Source organism: Felis catus, chromosome B4, assembly GCF_018350175.1.
Source record: "Felis catus isolate Fca126 chromosome B4, F.catus_Fca126_mat1.0, whole genome shotgun sequence".
Classification (NCBI taxonomy): Eukaryota; Metazoa; Chordata; class Mammalia; order Carnivora; family Felidae; genus Felis; species Felis catus.
In genome coordinates this window covers 138816260-138837189 of record NC_058374.1, presented here as the reverse complement: position 1 = coordinate 138837189, position 20930 = coordinate 138816260, and the positions used below count along the sequence as shown (strand labels likewise).

At 65.5% G+C, this 20930-nt stretch overlaps 1 protein-coding gene across 4 annotated transcripts in view; it reads right to left on the bottom strand.

Moving 5' to 3' along the window:
* Positions 1-230: 230 nt before the first annotated feature.
* The window catches only part of GRAMD4 (GRAM domain containing 4), a 75086-nt gene continuing 54386 nt past the window's right edge, over positions 231-20930 (bottom strand). For all 4 annotated transcript variants that reach the window (XM_023257634.2, XM_045062526.1, XM_045062525.1 and 1 more), the window contains exons 4-19: positions 20810-20930; positions 16568-16629; positions 14586-14718; positions 14130-14155; positions 13489-13580; positions 12144-12235; positions 11191-11239; positions 10093-10164; positions 9604-9647; positions 9419-9528; positions 7728-7882; positions 5916-6060; positions 5154-5247; positions 4517-4601; positions 3639-3707; positions 231-2632 (exon numbers count right to left, since the gene is read on the bottom strand). In XM_023257634.2, the coding sequence (XP_023113402.2) occupies positions 2528-2632; positions 3639-3707; positions 4517-4601; positions 5154-5247; positions 5916-6060; positions 7728-7882; positions 9419-9528; positions 9604-9647; positions 10093-10164; positions 11191-11239; positions 12144-12235; positions 13489-13580; positions 14130-14155; positions 14586-14718; positions 16568-16629; positions 20810-20930 (1454 nt within the window). In that variant the 3' untranslated portion in view covers positions 231-2527. The remainder of the gene's footprint in view (positions 2633-3638; positions 3708-4516; positions 4602-5153; positions 5248-5915; positions 6061-7727; positions 7883-9418; positions 9529-9603; positions 9648-10092; positions 10165-11190; positions 11240-12143; positions 12236-13488; positions 13581-14129; positions 14156-14585; positions 14719-16567; positions 16630-20809) is intronic.

Genomic DNA, 20930 nt, shown 5'->3' with positions numbered 1-20930 from the left:
GGACCCTCCTTCGTGGCCCCATCCCACAGCCCGCTCCCCGGGCACCCACCTCACCCCCCGCGGTCACCGAGACAGCTGTGGAGCCCCAAACCCCCAGGACCCTCCAGTGCCCCGGTGGCCGCGGGATTCCTGGGCTCCCGCTGCCCGGGACGCACTCGGGCTCTGCCAGGAAAGCCAAGCGCACCCCCCTTCCCGCCCCCACCGCTCCCCTGAGCACAGAGCACGTCGGGTTTATTTAAATAAAAATTATAATTTATACAAGACTTCTTTAAACAAACAAAGTTTTCTTAAAAAAATGTTACAGGGGAGTTTTCATTGGTTCTTCATACAGTACAATCCTTTCGTTGAACAAAGATGACAGCAGTAACGACTATTTACAGATCCAAAATACACTCAAGCTTCAGACGTAGAAAATGTAACATTCCTTCTAGTTCGGTGATCAGTCGTAGAAACGCAGTGTCTGCCCAGATTTACACAACTCGAGAGAAACGACGGCTCGCTCTGCCAGGAAGCCCGGAGCCCGCGGCGGGCCCGCCTTCCTCCCGGCGGGGCCTGGGCGCCCACAGAAGCCGGTGCCCCCGGGGCCGCGCTCGGCACGTGGTCAGTTTTCATCTCCCTTTCTCCTCAAAAGGGACTCAAACCAAACCACCCCCTCTGCCGAAGAGGGCGAGGCCACCCCGTGGACAGGCCACACGCCGACCCCTTGGCGGCCCCGGGGTCGCCCTGCAGCCTGTCCCCATGGGCCTCGGGTGCTGAGGGAGGATCTGCCGGGGGGGGGGGGTCCCCAGGTGTGCCCTAAACCTCCACGGGGCCACGAGAGCCGGCCCAGCTGTGTGGCAGCCAAAGCCAAGGTTTACGGCGGGCTCTGCCTCCATTGTTACGGAAGGGCGGCCCGCGGGGTCCCGCCAACAGCACGGCCGGAGCTGGTGGGTGCCACGGGCGCCCTCAGATCTCACCGACTGGGTCGGGGGTGTGCTTCATCAGGCTGGTCGGCTGGGCCCCCCGGAGGCGCTGCCCGGGCCCCGGAGCGTGGCCCTACGGTCCCCCGGGAAGCGGGGGGGGGACGTGAGCGATGCCACCGGGTCTCACCCAAACCAGCAAATTAGGATTAGAGCAAAGGTAAAAATTACATCTGAAAAATGATACAAAAATAAGAAAAACAGCTTGCTCTCTGTAAAAAATATAATCTTCTGTTTCTTCAAAAAACAATCCCAGTGACACCCAAAAGGACTCAGGACAAGCCAAGGAGCTGGAGTAGTCGAGTCGGAAGTGCGCTGACCGCCACGATCTCAGCCTGTCCTTCACAGACGTCACAGGCCTGTCCCCACACGGCACCGCCCCCGCCCCCGGCCTCGGCCACAGGAGCGCTGGCTTCCCCAGGCGTCGGGGGGGGGGGGGGGGGGCCAGACCGGTGCCAGCTCACCCTCACCCCCCCGAGCGTGTGCCAGCGCAGCTGTGTGCCCACCGGGACACCGTCGGACGTCAGGGGTGCAGACCGCCCGGCCCCAAACCTCCGGGCCCCGCTCACGGCCACTCCCCGGAGCCGGTGCCCTCCGGAGCATCCCCGTACGGCTCCCCGGGCGGACCGGCCGCAAGCCCGGCCGCTCCTGTCCGCCCCTGCCCACCCCAGAACCCCCTCCCTCGTCCGGAGGCCAGCGCCAGCCACGCAGCGGCTGACATCCGTCTGAGAGCAACCATGGCTTGGGGTGCCCCCAAAGGTCTTGGGACGCGTTCTACGGGGCTCTCCGAAGGGCAAAGCGTTAAAAAGATGTGCTTCTGCGGCACATCACTCTGTATCCGCGTCGGTTACCACGCCCGGGACTCCCGGGGGCTCGTCAGGACGGGGTGGGGGCGGGGGCGGGGGGCCCCCGGCCCAGCCAGCCTCGCTTCCCCCACGAAGGGCAGCACAGAGCTGAAGCCGGACGGGGCCACACCCCCGGCCCAGATCTCGCCCTGAGGACACGCGGCCGGGGGTCTCTCCAGAGGAAGGCGCAAGACCCGTTCCCGGCCGGTCGGTGAAGGGGCCTCTGAGCTGCTCGTCACCGACGTCCTTCACCCCCAGGAGGAGGGAGTGCCTGTTCCTTAGCTATGGCTTCTGGTGTGGAAGAGCTTCAGCCTCCGGAGGGCTGGGTGCGCGGCTGGCGCGGGGGCTCTGGCCAGGCGGGGGCTCAGAAACAGCCGCTGCGCTCGGCGGTGGCTGGGGCCGGCGCCTCCTGCGTGTCCTCCGTTCCACGGGCCTCCGATGATCCCCCGCCTCCGTGTCCACGCGGTCGTGGGACACGCCTCACCCGTCAGATGGGCTGGCGCTGTCTGCGGGCCCCAACCCCTGCGTGAAGGGTCCGTAAGACGCAGGGTAAACACAACAGAAACCACAGATCGAGGGGAATTATTGCAAAGGATCAGGAGGATGTCCAAAGTGTTTCCACCATCAAATCGTTAAAAAAACAAACGACAGACAAGAAACCAAAGAGAACAACAACAGCGACAACAACAAAAAGCCTTCCAGCGAATCCCGGAAGAACGGACACTAGCTGTCACTACCAGACGCGGCTGCTGCTGTGATCTTCATGTACTGGCTAAAAATGGTCTCGAAGGCCTCGTCTCTATGCACCATGGCACCAAACACCAGCGGCTGGCGGGGAGGAAAGGCGGTGGGTGACCCGGCACGGGCACGCAGCCAGGAGGACCGCCCCCAACACAGGCCCTGCCTGGCCCCAGGCCAGGTCCTAGCAGAGCCCCTCAGGCTCTGGTGCTCAAGGGCCTCCACCCAGAGGCCGGCCCCCCGGCCTTCGGGGGGACCCCTGGCTCACCCTCCCCCGCTGCGGGCCTCAGCCCCCACCTGACCCACACCAGAGAGAGCAGCAGGGCTCCTGCGGCCGCAGGGAGGGAAGGAGGGAGGGAGGGAAGGAGGGAGGGAAGGAGGGAGGGAGGGAAGGAGGGAAGGAGGGAGGGAGGGAGGGAGGGAGGGAAGGAAGAAGGAGGGAGGGAGGGAGGGAGGGAGGGAAGGAAGAAGGAGGGAGGGAGGGAGGGAAGGAAGGAGGGAGGGAAGGAAGGAGGGAGGGAAGGAGGGAGGGAGGGAAGGAGGGAGGGAAGGAGGGAGGGAAGGAGGGAGGGAGGGAAGGAGGGAGGGAGGGAGGGAAGGAAGGAAGGAGGGAAGGAGGGAGGGAGGGAAGGAGGGAGGGAGGGAGGGAAGGAAGGAAGGAGGGAGGGAGGGAGGGAGGGAAGGAAGGAAGGAAGGAGGGAAGGAGGGAGGGAGGGAGGGAAGGAGGGAGGAAGGGAGGGAGGGAAGGAGGGAGGGAAGGAGGGAGGGAAGGAGGGAGGGAAGGAGGGAGGGAGGGAAGGAGGGAGGGAGGGAGGGAAGGAAGGAAGGAGGGAAGGAGGGAGGGAGGGAAGGAGGGAGGGAGGGAGGGAGGGAAGGAAGGAAGGAGGGAGGGAGGGAGGGAGGGAGGGAGGGAGGGAGGGAGGGAGGGAAGGAAGGAAGGAAGGAAGGAGGGAGGGAGGGAGGGAAGGAGGGAGGAAGGGAGGGAGGGAAGGAGGGAGGGAAGGAGGGAGGGAAGGAGGGGGGGCGCCCCTCAGGCCCCTTACGGCCGCAGCCCCGGGCCCACCCCAGGCTCCCCGGCTTCCCACCCAGCACTTACTTTCTGGGTTGATGGCGTTGACACGGCAATCCCCATGCCTGACCCCGGGAGGACAGAGAGAACCTTGTACTGAGGGGACGACAGCACACTGTCACCACGGGCCCCTCCCAGGACCAGGGCCAAGCCTGTCCCCATGCCCCGGGGCCCACGGACACCAAGCCCCACGGAGCCCCGGCCTTCCTGACCACAAGAAGACAGACGGACCTTGTGACTGAGAACCCAGACCTGCGAACGCCCCCTCCCGCCCCCTCCCGGAAGGGCCCAAGCGACACAGGGTCTGCCTACGGGGCACCGCACGAGCAGAACGCCCCAGCGGGGAGGCGCGGAGGGCCCAGGGCCCCAACAACCAGCGGGGTGCCCCTGACACACCAACGAGCCCGGGTCCACCCCACAGCCCGGGCTGGCCCGCGTCCTACGCGCTGAGACCCTGGAGACGGGGAGCAGGTGGGCCCGGCGGCCCCGCCAAGGGCGTGCGTCGACCCCGCCCACGCCACGTGACCACACCCGAGGGAAACTGGCTGAGGAAACGCTCGAGGCAGGGGGAGCATCTCGGGGCAGATACACAGTGGCTGCAGGGGCCCAGGGGCCTGAGCTGGGACCCACCCTGCCGTGCTCGCCTGACCCATCTGGGGGAGAGCGCCCGGCGCAGACCCGTGAGGAGGTGGGAGAGGCCCGTCGTGGCACACGGACGCTGACGGAGCCCAGGGGGCTCTGCGTGGAGGCCTTCCAGAAGGGGGGCCCTGCCGTGGCCAGGAGCGAGGCCAGCAAAGCTCCCTGCTGAACTCACGCGGCTGGAGCCCGGCCGCTTCACGGCCCTACGGCCTCCTCTTCCCGACGCGGGAGGGGGCGAGGAGAAGGGAGGAGGGGGCCCAACCGACCTTCTGGATGTCTGTGATGTCCACCAGCTTGATGACTTTGTTCCTCTTGGAAGAACCGGACTTGGAGCTTTCGAAGCACAGGTAACTACCGGGGGAGAGAGCAACAGGGGCGTAACCCAGCAACTGACCGGGGATGCCCCGTCCGGGCCGCCGCCACCACGGTCCCCAGGGGGCGAGGGCGACCCCCAGAGGGCCCCTCCCACCTGTCGCCACGCACCGGCCTTTTACAGAAGGCCTCACTTTGAGAGAGAGACTTTCACGGTTTTTACAGACTGAATCCGCCGCCCTACACGGAACCTGGCTGACGTCAGAAGGATGCCAGGCATCCTCGCGCTGCCCAACCAGAACCAAGAATGTCCCCGAGGCCCGTTCCTTCAGCGAGGGGCAGAGAGGGAGGCGTGGCCCGTGGCCGCGGGCCGTGAGTGCGGGGGCAGGGCGGCCGAGGGCCGCGGGGCTGAGAACAGGTCCCGCCCCGGAGCCCCTCTTCCCGCCCCTACACCTGGCGGAGGGCCCCCCCCCCACCCCCAGGGGCAAGCTCTCCGGTCTCGTTCTCGGGGAGAAGCAAAGCCTTTCCCCGAAAGCACAGCAAGTGCAGCCGCGGGCCCGCCACTCGAGGCCAGTCCCCGGGGGCACTCACTTCTCCGTCACGTACAGGACCCCGTTGCGGATGTAGTCTGTGGGCATCTTCCGGTCCCGGTTAATCAAGCAGCAGCGCCAGCCGTTCTCGCACACTAGCGGGGACGAAAGCGACCGTGAGCGCTTCCTCCCACTCACCGTGGGAGCCCATCACCCCAGGCTTCCCAAAGACGCACCGACACACGCTCCCCGCCACCGGGTAACGCCCCGGGAGGAAGGCAGGGCGCCCCCCCCCACCCCCGCCTTCCTGGCAAGCACATTTGCACATCCTGGGTCTGCAGGAGGAGGGGCCAGGAGGAGGTCAAAGGTCGGGTCTCAGGGCTTTCTTCCGCAGCTGGTCACCACACGCTACAGACCGCCAGGCAGTTCTAGAACCCAGTTCCCTGGGCGCCCATTGGGTCAGGAGTTCAGGGCAGGCCCTTCCTGGGAGGCTGACCAGGGACCAGTGCCCCCGGCTGCCTCCCACCACACGGCTCTCCAGACAGGTCACGGCCAGGGCGAGCCGGGGCAGCACAGGTGACGCTCAAACTGGGGACGGCTCTGAGCCGCGCTCTGGGGGACCCCCTGGATTTCTGCCGCTAAACCATCCGCCGCGGGAAAGGGGGGGCCCCGTGTGGGCCAGGAGCACACTCGGCTCTCCCGCCTGCCCACCCAGAGCAGCCCTCCGAGCCCCCGGGGCTGTCCCTGCCGAGGGCCCCCAGCATAGGGGCCAGCCGCACCCCCCCACCCAGGCCAGGGCGGGTCACGGACTCCGCGCACGTACCCGCCAGCGGCCGCTCGTTCTCCGTCAGGTTAAAGATCTCGTGGAAATTGCCTTTCTTGGTACCGTGGAAGCGACCGGTGTCCTCATCCTTGCTCAGGCCAGCGGGCGCGCTGGACACGTAGCTCCGCGAGGAGGCCGTCTGCAGCTGCCGAGAGCACACGCGTGCCCATCAGCCACGCCGGGTCGGCAGGGACTGGGGCGCGCGCAGCCCCCCCCCTTGCCGGCTGTCATCCTACAGGAGGCGCAGCCACGTGTGCCCAGATGGGGGAGCGCGGTCCCCCTAAGAGCCCCTCCAGGGGCCGCCCCTCACCCCGCGAGGGCAGAACAGCCCCACCACAGCGGGGAGACCCCCCGTCTCCCCGGCAGGGTCCCCACTCCCGAAGGCCGAGCTGAGCCCGTCCCCGGCGCACGCAGCCCATTCTCCACATTTGAGAAACGGGACGTGGTCGAGGGACAGGCCACTGAAAGCAACATTAAAAAGTCAAATGGTAGGGCGCCTGGGTGGCTCGGTCGGTTGAGCGTCCGACTTCGGCTCAGGTCACGATGTCACGGCTCGTGAGTTCGAGCCCCGCGTCGGGCTCTGTGCTGACCGCTCAGAGCCTGGAGCCTGGGGCCTGTTTCGGATTCTGTGTCTCCCTCTCTCTGACCCTCCCCCGTTCATGCTCTGTCTCTTTCTGTCTCAAAAATAAATAAACGTTAAAAAAAAAAAATTAAAAAAAAAGTCAAATGGTCACGACACAGCTTCCAGACGGACACCGTACCCATCGTGCCCTGGCGGCTGGCCAGAGAGGAGACAACAGACACACGTGGGACCGAGAGAAAAAGGGGGTCCCCGCGACGTGAGGTCACAAACACGGAGGTTGAGCCGAGCCGCAAGCAGCCACACACAGACACCCCGGTGGGGTCCCCCCTCCTCCAGGGAACCCGCCCCCTGGCTCCCCTCAGTCTCTCGGGACACTGGCCAGCACTAAGTGGTCTTGACCCCCACGAAGGCCTTTTGTCCCCAACCACCCCAGGGCTAGGACGAACCCCTCATCTCCTCCCATGCCCTCGGGGAGCCAGGCTGCCCGCCTCACCCCCACCTGCACAAACGGGGCCCGTCTGCTGGCTCAGCTGCTCGCACACACACAAGCTTCACCCCTAATAAGGAGCCCGGGCTCCCAACAGGCGTTGCTGTCCTAGAGCCTGACCCACACTGACCCAGAGCTCCCCTCCCATCAGCGGGTCACCAGACACCTTGTCCTCAGAGGGCACTTACACACAAGACCCAGAAATCCAAGTCCCCTCCTTCAGGAAGGCTTCCTAGACCTCCCCGAGACCCTGAACGTCCCCCCCTCATCCGAGACGGAGGAGAACACCAAGGCCAGCTGGTCCTCTGTGCCCCGACTTGGGACGCAGGGCCCAACCCCCACAAACGCCTTCCACCGTGAACGAGAACAGGCCCGGTACCGGCGTGTGGGCACGAGGTAGGCCTGAGCCTCAGAGCCGGGGAACGGAAGGCCTGGACAGCAGCCCCCAGGGGTCCCTCCTCCCAAGGCCCCCAGGCTCTGGGTAGCCGCGACCAACACCCTGTACTGCGCCTGCCCTTGACCCGGGGGCCCGCCTGGCTCAAGTCTGCGGGAGGGGCCCTGAGGGGCCCTGCGGCGGGTGGGGGCCTCCAACCCCGGGGCTCGTGGGCCGTCCGAAAGAGCGGTGCCGGGCGGCAGGGAAATCCCCACAGCCCCACTGTCCCACGGGACAGACGCTGGCCTCCCCGTGCACGGGGAGCGGCGAGCGGGGGGGCCTGGGAGCCGCGGCCCGAGCCCGGCCTACCCGGCGAGACACGGCGGCGTTGGAACGCTCCTTGAGCTGCGGGTCGGTGGGCAGGCTCCTCCAGATGATGTAGGGGGTGTCGTATTTGGCTCGCAGTCTCGGGCAGCGTTTGAAGATAAAATCGATGAGGAAAAACTTGATTCCGGCGTAGAGTCCTGGGGACGGGAAGACACGGTCCCATCCCCATCCCACCCGGGACCAGGACCGTGGCCACGTCCGTCCCCTCGGCACGGTGGCCCCGCGCCCCGGCCCGCGGAGGACAGAGCGCCAGGGCACACGGACGGCCTCGCAGAACCTGGGGGCGGGGGGGGGGGGCTGGCGCAGGGCAGGAGAAGCAAGAGGGCCAGGAGACCCCAGCCGAAGGGGGGTCCGCTCGGGCTGCCGCCAATCAACCCAGCTCCCAAGCAAGTTACGAGCCCCGAGAATGACATGAAGGGACCCACTCCGGCCTGCCGCCCTCTGACCCGGTGGGCCCGCTCCCACTCGGGGTCAGAGGGTTCGCACCCCGGCCCAGGCCCCTGAGAGACGGCACCGAGGGCATTCTACTTTTGCTGGTGCCAGTCACTTCCCCCAAGGCCACGCCGTCTGCCAGCCCTGGCTTTCCTGGCAAGGCCTGCGGGGAGAGCGCCAACCAAAGAGCAGGGCTGCGGCGGCATGCTGGGGGGCCGCGGGCAGGTGGGGACGGCCCCCATTCCGTGAGACCCCCCGAACCACGTGGCCGCTGCGCTCGACGCCCCCGCTCGGACCCAGCCCCACCCATGCACTGCAGCCGGGCCGGTGCCCACTCCAGGCCAGGGACCCTAAGGCCCGAGACAGGTCAGGAGTCAGGGTCTGGCCAGGGGCAGCCTCAGGACCATGGCCTCGGCCTCAGCCTCCGCACCCACCCACACCTTCCTCCCTGCCCTGCAGAGGCCGGGGGCAGGGGTCCCAGTGAACCCATGAGGGGTTCAAGTCCTCCTGCGACCCCACGGTTTGAAATACGGACAAAGGCCATGTCCTGCACATCCAGATCTGTGGCCTGGATTCTGCACACGCCCCGCCCTGGAATTAAAACCCTCAACGCCCCACCTCCAGCTGCCCCCCCCCATCTCCCCCCCAATCCCTCGTGCCTCACTACAGCAATATCACCTGCCCAGCAGTTTGGCACAAACCCCGACCCCGCCCTGACCATCCCGTCCATCCACAGGTCCCACCACAGCCCAAGACCCCACAGGCCCGGCCCTCCCGCCTGCCCCATGCCCCTCAGTGCTCTCCCCGCTCCACCCCGGCCAAGGGCTGTTCTGGACCCGCACAAAACAAACCTCCGAAACCTCACCCTCTGCCCGAGCCTCCGCCCCGCACAGGACGGAGGCCAGCGCTCCCCACGACACCCCCCTGCCCCAGCCCTATGTCTCTCTTCCCTCGGCCTGACCCCGCGCGGCCCCTGTGGGCCTTCGGGTCTACCAGCTCCTCGGGAGTAGAGCGTGAGCTTGATTTAAGAAACAACCGCCACGTGTCTAGGGTGCGATGGGCCTCATGTCTCCCGAGCGTAAACACCTCATGAGAAGCCATCGGATGAAGCCCAGAGGGAGTAGAGCCAGTGAGCGCGAACAGCTGGCCTCCGGGAGGCACGTGGCACGTGCTCTGGTGGGAAGCAGCCCGGGCACCCTGTGCCACACTCACCCCCGACCCGGGACGAGGCGCCTCCTTACCCAGGGCCAGTCCCACCAGGCGGTAGGGGAAGAAGCAGGAGGCGAGGAAGGCGGCCCACAGAGCGACGTACAGCTTCTGCGTGATCTCAGGCTGGACCCACATGAACAGGCTGGAAGGGAGAGCGGGGCTCAGCCGGGGGGCGGGCCACACCCCCGAGGCCGCGGGCTGGGGGCCCATCACTCACTTCTTGATCTTTTCCAGGATGTCGGCCATCTTGCCAAAGAGGTTCTGTGCGGAGAAGCCACAATCACAACAGGTCCCCGTCCACACGGCCACGTCAGGAGGGCCGGGTTCACGGGCCGGCCAGAGAGGTCCAGCCCCCGTGTGGCCATGGCCGGGTGACACAGCCACTCGCAGGCCGAAGACGGGGGGCGGGTCCGGTGCAAAGCCCAGGCTGACGCACTGACACGGATGTCCCGGGCCACGCCCCTCCTGGAGACAGCTCGGCCCGGCGGGCAGGGGCTCCACCCTCCAGGGGGTGCCAGCCGACAGCCTCGACCGGGAGGGCCCTCCCTCCAACCAGGGTTGTCTCGGGTGCTGCCTCAGGGCCAAAGGGCAGGCTGACGGCAGGTCCACTGACAACAGACAAGCCAGGCCTGGGGCGTTGGGGGCCCCCGCTGGGCGACGCTGGCACAGAGGCGCCCCCAGACCGGACCCCGAGAGGGGGAAGTACCTGGGCTTTCTGGGCGACATCCAGGACGAGCTGGAACTTCTCAGACACAGTCAGGTCCTCCTTTGGAGGCTCCTGCAGCCAGACGGGAGAGAATTTCCTCCGAAACTGAGCAGCTCAGAGGAATGAGTCACAAGAACAGCACAGGGGCCTACCAGCCCCGGGAACAGGGTCGCTCTGCTGCCCCCGCACAGCATGGGCTGGCTGGCCTGGCAGACACCACTCTGGTGCCCGGGAGGACGGTGGGCAGCAGCAGGGATCGCACCTTGACGGGTCGTCTTCAAACGTGCACAGAGCCTTCTGCCCCTCACTTTGCAGTAAGGGAAACTGAGGCGGGGGGGGGGGGGCTGACATCCTGTTCGTCTGAGCTCATTCAACCAGAGCCTCCCAAGGGCGTCCTGGGCACCGGGGCCCAGAAGGCACAGGCCTGCTGCCCCCGAGACTCCCTCCCCGAGCCCTGACCCCTGTGGCACCACTGCACCCAGCACCCCTACTGCCAGCTCCCGCCCATGCCTGCAGCTCCACCCCACGGCCAGAGTCTCCCTCTGGAGCAGGTCAGCGAACTTTCTGTAACGGGCCAGAGAATAAACACCTGTAGCTCCGTGGGCCATGCGGTCCCTGCCACAGCTACTAAACCCGGCCGTTGCTGCCCCAAAGCATCCGCAGCAGCGTGTACATGAAAGGGGATGGCTACGTGCCAATAAAGCTTTATTTATAAAATCAGATGGAGGGCCATGAGCTTGCTGATCCCTGCTCTACACGTCCACTGGTCCAGGGAGACACCGTGACAGCCCCCTTCATACCTCCCTCTAGCGGATCACATCCCAGCTGGGAAGGGTCAGGACAGGCCTGGTTCCCCTGCCGCCAAGCCTGGGCCAGCAAGGGGCACTTGGGGTGTCGGCCGGCAAGGGGTCATAGTGTGGCCGTCCAGCGCTCTGTGCCCGGGGGATGCTGGCTTTCCGCTACCTGACCTTGACTTGCCAGGCAGGGCTCCCCAGGGCATCCGCACAGCTGCTGCTGGAGGCCTCAGGGAACCCACGCTGCCAACGGGTCGAGGCCTGACCGGGTGGAGACCGAGACCTTTGCCCTCCCAGGACTTACCACGGGCTCAGACACTTCAGGCACGATGCTCCACTGTATCCTCCAGCCCCTGGTCAAGAGGAGACAATCACCGGCCTTTAACAGCTGGTGCCGTTAGAGGGAGGACCTCAGATCCCCAGCCCTGTGCTCCCGACCGGGAAGGAGTGTGGGACAGAAGAGGCTGCGGAGACCCTCTGCCGTCTGCTGCCGTGCCCACCAGGGCTGCCCCCTGGCTCTTGAGAATGGACAATTCAAGGTCACCCTCACCGGCCCCTCCCCCGGGGGCCCAGAAGCGACAGGTCTTTCAAAGTAAGTCACCACAGCAGTGACAGCAAGTACTTTAGCTGACCATGCCTCGCCTGGGCACAGAGGACGCCCTCACGAGTACGTAAAGATCTGCTTCCCTACAAAAAACATTTTCAAATGAACCAACTCAAGCAGGCACCGAGATGCAGCTAGGAACACTCGTATGCAGAAGTGTGAACTTTTGAACGGCTGCGTACAAATCTGGAACACGGGGGCTCTCCTCTGGAGGAACGTTCACTGCTGGGGCAACCGCATGTTCAGACACACCAGGCAGCCTGGGGACGGGGGGCATCCCGACCGAGCCCCCAGAAGGTGCTCACAAGGGCGCGAAGGAAAGACGGAGCATGTTGCTTGGGGCTGGCGACTGCAAGGACCCTCACTCTGAATGCCAGGACCCCCCCCCTCCCCCAGGGCACAAAGACTCTGCAGCCCCGTCAAGGCCCCTGGGCTACCATCACTGAGCGGGGGCAGCTGCAGGGACCCCGCGGGCACCCGCCGGCCTTCCGGAAGAGCCGCCGGGGAGCTCGAAGATCACCCGCCGCTGGCTCCAGCGAGCCGGGTGGGGGCGGGCATCCTCCTGGGGGCTCGGGAGCCCCGCCCATCACAGGACTACCCCCAGACACCTGTGTGCGAGGCGGCCCCGGCTCAGGGCAAACCAGCACGCTCACCTGGCTATGAGGTAATTGAGGGATAACCTCAGAATTGCTAGAAATAAGAACATGGGGATGGCCCAGCCATGCCACACGGCATTCATGTACACCTGCGGGTAGGAGGGAGACGGTCAGGCACCCGGACAGGCCACCCCCTCCTCCTTCCCCCCGACCCCCCGCCCCGCCAGGCCACGATGGGAGGTGGGCGCCCAGGCCCCCAGAGGCTCTCCAAAGGAGGGAGTGCGTGACGGGGAGGCCCCGGGAAGAGCTGCTTTCTCAGCAGGGGTTCCCAGGGGTGGCACCAAGGGCCGCTCTGGGTGTGCAGGGAGGGGGCGCCCCGGGGAGGCAGCTACCGGACGTGGCCCGGGATGGGCACGGGCCCCTGCCGGCCCCAGGCGCGGCTCCCCCGGGAAGAGCTCGAAGCCCCGCTAGGACTCAGCACGGCCAGGCGAGGTGGCCGACCGCTGGCTGAGAGCCCACGACGTGCCATGTGCCTGGCACACAACAGACGTTCAGACAGGGCAGAGAGTGGAGCGCGGGGGGTTTCAGGCCCAGGAGGCCAGGAAGGAGGGCCTGAATGGCGGGCACGTCTCTTGGTGATAACACACAGGCAGGACCACTATCAAAGGCCTCGTGGGGCAAAGGGCCTGTAAAGGGGGAGCCTCTGGGATGAAGGCGGGGCCGGGGCCCCGCGTCCGAGTCCTAGTCTCTGTAAAGGAGCAAAATGCCCTTCTCCCCCCGGGGCTGGCACCGGGCTGTGGGCTTTAGGGCAGCCTCAGAACCTTCCAAAATGCAGAGATGAGGCTGCCCCTCTCTGGCCACGGTGCCTGGCAGGCAGACGGGTGGCCTGTGTCCCCCTGCCAGTGATGGGAGGGTCTCCTTGCACGGGGCTGGGGCCAGCTACGGCAGGACGATTCGGGCCGGGGGACCGAGTCCCCTTTGCCAGAGCAGGCCACGATGCCGGCCTGCTGCTCTCCCACCCCTTCCCCAGGACTGGGCTCGCAGAGGCCCAGCTGGGCCCCCAGGCCGGGAGCCTCCCCCAGCCCCAGGTGCCCAGTGGGAGGGAGCTCGGTCGCCCCTGGGCAGACAAGCCTCCTCACCAGCCTCTCCCCGACTCGCCCAGGAGAGCAGACGGAGGTGTGGACAGAGGCCTGTTCCTGAGGCGCTGCCCCAGGGGGTTGTCTGGGGCTCCCCCCTCCCCCACAACGCCCTCAAGACAACCCAGGGCCGGGTAGCAGCACAGTCCCCACTGCACAGCCAGAGCGGCTAAGGGGCAGTGCGTCCCTGGGGACAGCTGGGAGACCGCGCTGGCCGACCGGGGGGGGGGGGGCTGGCAGACCGTCTCTGACCCCGGGGGACTCACGGTGAAGGCGATGGCGGACGTGTAGACGGAGTACCAGTCCGATAAGGCAGAGAGGTTCTTCACGAAGCTGGTGACGGGTTTGGCACCACGCTCTGGGGACAGAACGACCGCGGTGAGGCCGGCACTCAGGCACACCCCGGGGGGCAGCCAGCAGCGCAAGGGGCATGAGCGCAGGGGGCCCCGAACAACCTGGATTCCTGGGGCGCCTGACCGCCAGCTGGCCTCTCCCAGCCACCCCGGTGCCACCCACCGCGCACCATCCCTGCGCAAGCCACCAGCTGGCCGCTCCCCCCCCCACGCCTGTGCCACACACGGGAGAAAGGGGGAGCCGGGGCTGGGGGGGGGGATGCCTGTCATCGCCCGGGGCCTGGCCAATACTTGGAGAAGCACCGCTTTCCACTGGGGCTTCCAGGCCTAGAGGGACACGTCCAGGCCCAGCTTGGGGACGGGCAGAGCTGGCCTCATCCTGTCCTGCTCCAGATGGATGGCGGGTGGGGGGGCCGGGGGGGGGGGGTACCGGACATGCTGCTGACGGGAGCCTTGTTCCTAAGGAACCTCCAGGAACATCTTTCTGGAAAGACGTCCAGTTCAGCCCCGAGGCCCCGCTCCCCTGGCCCCACACGGCCGTGCTAGGTACTCACTTAGTCGCCTCATGTTTTCCGTCAACCTACGAGGGAGGGAGAGAGAGGTGAGTGCCAGCACCTGCACAGCCGCGTCCCCACCGCCATGTTCCACTGCCACGCGGGGAGCACAGCATGACCTGGGACGCGGGGCCCACACCAGGTGCAGCTCACTGCTGATCACTAACTTGGGGGGGGGTCTCACCTACGGTGCTGCCCCTCGTCTCCTGCCCGCGTCCCAGAACCCGAGTCCCCGAGACGATGGTCCCCACACACCATTGTCACGAAGACCAGAGTGTTGAGCTGGGGGGGGGGGGGAGGGGGCTGCCTGTCACGTGACCCTGCTCCCGCCCATGCTCCCTGGGGAAGGGCATGTGGCCGTGCCCCGGGACCAGCCCTGGCATCAGCCACTTTGTCGCCTCGCCCGAGGCGCTGGCCCGGCTCCCCCGAGGGCCCCTCCCCCCCAAGGGCCCCCACCTCCGGGCGCTGAGGGGCTCCTCCGTCTCCACCGTGCTCTCCTCGGGCTGGAACCGGAAGTCCTCCACGTACTCCCCAAACTTCTCGTAGAACCACTTCTGGACACGGGGGCACAGCCCCTGGCTCCGCCGGTCTGCGGGGAGGGGCTCCCGGTGAGGAACACGGATACAGTGGGGCGTGGACACCCTGACGCCGAGCCTGACCCGCTCCCGCCACGAGGCCCGACACGGCCACCGCGGACCCCGTGGCGTCTCTGTTGTCACACCCCCCTCCCGGGGAGCAGCTGCAGCCCCAGCAGACGGCCCGCCCCCGGGGACGGGGTCGCCCTCCCTTTCTCTCTCTGGCTGGGGGCTCACCCCCTGGGACCCCGTGGACCTGAGGGACGGCCAGGGAACGTGTGCGCCCAGGGGTTGTGTCCTGGTGGGGGCCCCAGTGAAGGACGTGGCCTTTGCCCCCCATGACCAAGACCTTCAGAAGGGGACCCACCTCACAGATTCAGAAAACCCGGAGGAAACCACGCACCCTGAGTGCTCCGCACAGAGTCACCCGCAGGGGGCGCTGTCCCGCCACAATTAAGGAGAGGGAGGGCAGGGACGTGGTCCCGTGTGACACTCTACCGGGCCAGGTCTGCACACAGAGGCCGCCCAGGCACAGGGAACAGAGGTCTCGGAGAGGAAAGGAACGGGGAGCGTCTGGGGGCCTCTCACCCCTCCCTGGAGCGGGACTGTGCTCAGCACACGCAGAGGTGGGCGAAGCAGTGAATGCTACAGCCACCTGGACGGCTGGACAGCAGCCACGGACAGTACGTGACCCGATGGGACCGCCTGCGTCCCCATGAAACCACACTATGGACGCTCAATTGTGAAATCCACGTTCCTTTCATTCTTTCCCAGCCGTTTAAAAATGCAGAAACCTTTTTTTTTAAACTGTGAAGTCAGACAGGGGGCTCCGGTATGCCAACCCCCAGGTCTACGTCGGGCCTGTGGCCTGGACAGGCTTCGGGCGCTGCTCACCCCTCCGTGCTGGCTGCGGGGCGGGGGGCACCACGCAGAGCACCTGTCCCCTCCTCCCACTGTCCCTCCCTCTGCCCACACACCGCACCGGTGACGAGGGCTACCGAGTGGACCTCGGCTGGGGACCCAGAGCGTCGGGGTCTTTCCGCCCTTCACTTCTCTGACACTCCCCACGCGTGCAGGGGACTCATCAATCACGGTGCACAGCCGGGACCTCGGGGTCTCTCCTGCCGCTCCTGGCTTGGAACCCGGGTCTTGAGCGTGGAGGGGCCCGGGGAGACGGTGACCCAAGGGGCACAGCAGCCGGCCCTGTACCTGGACCGGCCTACCTGCACGTCCCCGCTGGAAGACAGGACCTGTCTGGGCCTCCACGTGGCGGGTGCCCCTTGAAGAGGCTTTCCCTCCCGGGTCTCGGTTTCCTGAGCTGTATGGGAGACAGGCCTGAGCCCGAGGCCCTGCCAGCGTGACTCTGAGCTCCCAGCACAGAGGGGGTGCTCACGAGTGGTCAGCCTGTGGGAACGTGTCCTACGTCAGGAGATGGGAGGGCCAGGCCCACCCCGGGTCAGATCCCTAGACAGCTGGACAGAAAGTCCCGTTTCCTCCCAGGACATCGTTAGGAAGGACAAAGGGCAGAGCGAGATAAAGAACAGGGCTCGGCGGGGGGTGGGGGGGGGTGCAGAGAAGAGGCTTGTGTGTCCTGACCCAGGGAGGGGCCCCCAGGTCAGTGGCCGAGAGGCCAGTGTGAGGACGACACTACTTCTCAGTCAGGAAGGGCTGGAGCGGGTGCCGCGCGGCATCCTTACAGAAAAATGAAATCACATCTCATTTGCTGTGACCGCTCGCCAGCTCACAACCGCAGCCGCCCACGGGGGCCCGACGCAAGGAGACCCCGCGTGGGCAGGTGTGCCCAGGAACAGGCCCGACCCCCACCCCACCCCACCCCGGCCCGGCCGCCCACGGGGGCCCTACCTGCTCCGTTATTGACCTGGGCCTGCCCCTTCGGAGGCTGCTGAGCCGTCTGCTCCTCGGTTCTTAAAGGGAGGGGAGAAGGGGCAAGAGTCCTGTTAGTTCCAAGCGAGCCCGGGCTCTGCAAAGTCCTGGCACTCAGGGAGCCCACCGCACTCGAGCGTTCCTTCCAAGCAGCTGGGCTCCACTGGGACCTGACGGCTCAGACGTCGTGACGGCGTCCGGGCCTCACAGAGTCGCGTTCGTGACGGACACGCTTTTTTTGCTGTTTTTTTAATAACCGAGTAATCGCTAATAAACATGCAACCCTTTCCTCTCCTATTAACACATCTGCTTTTTTTTAAGTTCATTTGTTTATTTTGAGAGAGAGCAAGTGTGGGGGGGGGGCAGAGAGGGGGAGAGACAGAATCCCAAGCAGGCTCCGCCCTCGGCACAGCCCCATGTGGGGCTTGGACCGTGAGATCCTGAGCTGAGCCGAAGGGTCAGACACTCAACCGACTGAGCCACCCAGGCGCTCCTAACACATCTGTTTCTTTATTAAGTTCCGAATAAATACCCCTTACGCTAATTAACTAGCATGCTAATGAAAAGACACTTATCAATGCACGCACTCAGCAAGCCCCGTGCAAGGCCACAGGCTGGGTGATGCCCGTGCCAGCCACCTGCCTGGCTTCCTGCCCCTGCGGCCCAGCCACAACGGATCACGGCAGTCCCCCGGCCTCAGAGCCCTCGCCTGGAGTTCTGTCCACCTGCCAGACCCTGACCACTGACCTTTCAGCCAAAGGGCCTGATGGAGCTGGCCCAGCCCCCAGCCCCCAGCCCCCGGGGGGGTGCTTTGGCCGGGCTGCAACGCACTGTTCCTGTGGCTCCCAGGCCAGCAGGGACCCCAGGATGTGGGGAGGGTGGAGCCCCAGGCAGAACTCAGCAGGGGCTTGGGGGGCGGGGTGGAACACAGAGGACTCTTTCAAGATAGAGATGCCAGGCCTGGAGACCCTCAGCTTCGGGGAAGGATGGGGGGCGGTTTCTGCTCTGTTCACATAACGGGATTTCACGCCACACTTCCGTGAACCGACCTGGTTTGCGGGCTTGAAAGCCGCGACTGGAATCTGGAGCAGGAGGCGCAGGGGACGAGCTGGACGGGAGACAAGCAGGGTGGGTGAGGCCTGCAGCCTCGCTAGGCAGTGGGTGAGGAACACACGAGACAGAGGTGGAGTCCCAGAGAAGGGAGCCACGGTCAGGGAGGAGGGGGCCGGGCGGCCCAAACAGCCGTCCACGCCCAGAGCTCCCACCGACAGGGGTTTACTGGGAACAGGAGAGGCGCCCAGGACCTGACGGAGTGCCTTCCATTCCCAGGCACGGGTGACGGCCTCAACACCAGGATGTCTCTGGTGAGCCTGGAGGTTCCGGAAGCCGCAGCCCACCTGAGAAGCGCTAACAAATGTGCCCTGCCGAGCCCGGGCCCAGGCATGCACTGCGAATGACACAGCCCTGCCTGAGCCACAGGTGGGCCCGGGGTCCGGGTGGCCGGTGGCCGCTTTCTGGGGTCCTGGGCTCGGTTTACACAGGCACTAACTGACTTTTCTAACACGATCACCTGCTAGAAACAAACAGCCATTTCAACAGTAACGGGCTGCGTGCCGCCCCCTGGGAGAGGCCGGAGGACACGGGTGTGGGTACTCCGGGCGACTCGTCCCACCAGACCTGGACTGCTGTCGGTGCCTGTTACGTGCACAGGACACAGGAGACAGCGGGCAGCGGGGAGACGGGCATCAGGACATCGCAGCCTAAGACGTTGGGGCGCCCGGTCCCACCCGCAGCTCCCGGTCAAGGGGGACACCAGCGGGGTGACCTCAGGGAAACAAGAGCCGTGTGACCTCAATCGGAAAAAAGGGGCCTTGGATTTCTAACACCCGTGGACTCACTCAAACATTCCGGAACAACCTATGCTAATGCTCGATGATCGGCAAACAAGGCTGGAGTGGAATGTGCCCGAATTGCTTTTTGAAAATCCAATTTTCTGATCCACAACCCATCCGAGGCCAGAGGGCACTGAGGCCCGGGAGGTTCCAAGTGTGATGCCAGGCTCACTCTGCCCCCGACCCTCCCTGGGCTGGGGGGTCCATCTCACCCCACACACAGAGCAGCCCCCACCAAGGCTCAGTATGGCCTGGGGCCCAGCACAGGAGCGGCCCGAGAGGAGAGCCCGAGGCCAGGGTCCCAGGCAAGGCCTGGCCACAGACGGGCACAAGGCGGGAGGGCAGTGTTTCTACGTGGCTTTTGGACCCCGAACTGGAAAAGGCCTTTGCCTACTGATAAATAAGCTTTAACCAAGATGGTTTTTCAGAAATTCTCTTTAAAACCAAAACAGAGGTTTACATAAACCTAATCCCCAGGTTTCAATCCTACAGCTCATCTGCAGCTTGGGTGTGTGTGTGTGTGTGTGTGTGTGTGTGTGTGTGCGCGCGCACGTGTGCGCGCGTGCAGGGGCCCCTCCACATGCTCAGGGCCACCCCCACACAGACATCAAGATGACGGTGCAAAAGGTCATCACTTGTGGGACGCGCAGCTGGTTAAGCGTCCGACTCTTTGATTTCGGCTCAGGTCATGATCTCAAGGTTCGTGAGATCAAGCCCCATGCTGGGCTCTGCACTGACAGCATAAAGCCTGCTTGGGGTTCTCTCTCTCCCTGCCTCTCTCTGACCCTCCCTAGCTCATGCTTTCTCACTCTCAACATAAACAAATATTTAAAAAAAAGAGAGAGAAAGAAGTCATCTCTTGCATGAAACCTGCTTCTCCCTGTACCTCCCCCTTCAGGCCTCAGTTTCCAGAAGGTTCCTAAACCCCACCCCCACATAAAGCAGGGGAGCAGCCCCACGAGGCACCCCAGGACCCTTAGCTTCCTGAGTCCTGGCCTGGATGTTCCTTAACTATAATCACCCAGCTGGCCCCCAAGCAGACCTGTGGGAGACTGGTCCCTCTGCGTCCTCAGAACTGGGAGGGGACTTTGGTGAAGGACTGGGGAGTGAGGCTGGGCGGGGGCTGGGAGACGGACAGAGCAGACACGTGGGCAAACACCACTTAAGGCCACCAGGGGGACTGCAGCCTCCAGCCAAGGGCTCTGGGCGAGGCTGGACCCAAACACGCATCTGCCCCAGACAGAAGTGCGTTCTGTCCGGGAGACGGCGCTGTGACACGCCACAGAAGGCTGGCCGTGGCCGGCAGGCCGAGAAGGCACCCGGGGACAGGGCCAGTCCCTGGATCTCCCAGCATCCGTCCAGGTCAGGTGACTGGCTGCACCTCTTTGCATAATTAAAACGTAATTGAATCTTTGCATGTCTACAGATTTCCACGTAAGAAAGTTCAGCATCAGGTAAAGTCCTGGCTGAGGCCCATGTGCCGACGTCTGGGACGGGGCCCTGGCCTTGCAGCCGGGGCAGAATGCAAAGTAGGGTGAGTCCCTCCCCTGACAAGCTCAAGGCCCCCCCCCCCCCGCCCAGGGAGTCCCGAAGAACCCCGGAACAGCCACACTGACCTGCGGGGACAGGCAACACAGCCCGATTTCAACGCTGCCCCAAAGCACACACGAGTTGTCCTAAACGCCTGCAGAGCAGGGTAAAGACCTTCCTCCAAAGACAGCCAGGTGCCCCCAGCTCCTGGGAGCTGACCACCAACGGGTAAGACCTGACAGGAAGCCAGCGTCCGGCCATCGCCTTCCCACCGACTAAACCCCGTGCCCGGGGCACCTGGAGCCTGGGGGGGATCCCCGGAACCAGAGCTGGTGACGACACTCGGTAACAACAATGCACTCGCCCACCCCACGGAGGAACCAGCTCTTGGCGGGGATGTCCCAGCAGCGGCCTCGTCCGCCAGGCCGCCAGCCTGCAGGGACAGGGAGAGCACGGGTCTCCGAACGTGCCAACCCCCCCCCCGGAATGACCCGCTTCTCGCTGGCAGCACCGTGAGGCAGGGGCCCAGCTCTCACGGGCAGAGGTGGGGGTGCCGGGGGGGACCACGCACCAGGGACAGCTCCACCCACAGCAGGGCCCACACCATCCCCCCCAGAAGGCGGGGCGTCACCTCCAGAACGGAGGGGCACTGCCGGGATGAGGGTGACCCTCCACGGCGGGCGAACCCCGAGGTCGCTGCGTGCGGCAGGTGGCTCGGGAAGGGGTCCCGACCCCCGTGGCGGCTCAGGGGCGAGGAGGCGCCCGCGGGGGCAGCGGGGGGCCTCGGCCCCCTCCTCACCTGGCCTTCAGCACCTCCTGGACCTTCTGTTCCAGCTCCATCCGCCGCTGCCGCTCCCGGTCCAGCTCCTGCCGAAGCATCTCCGAGTTGGTCTCTTCCCTCAACTTGCGGAGCTCCTCCT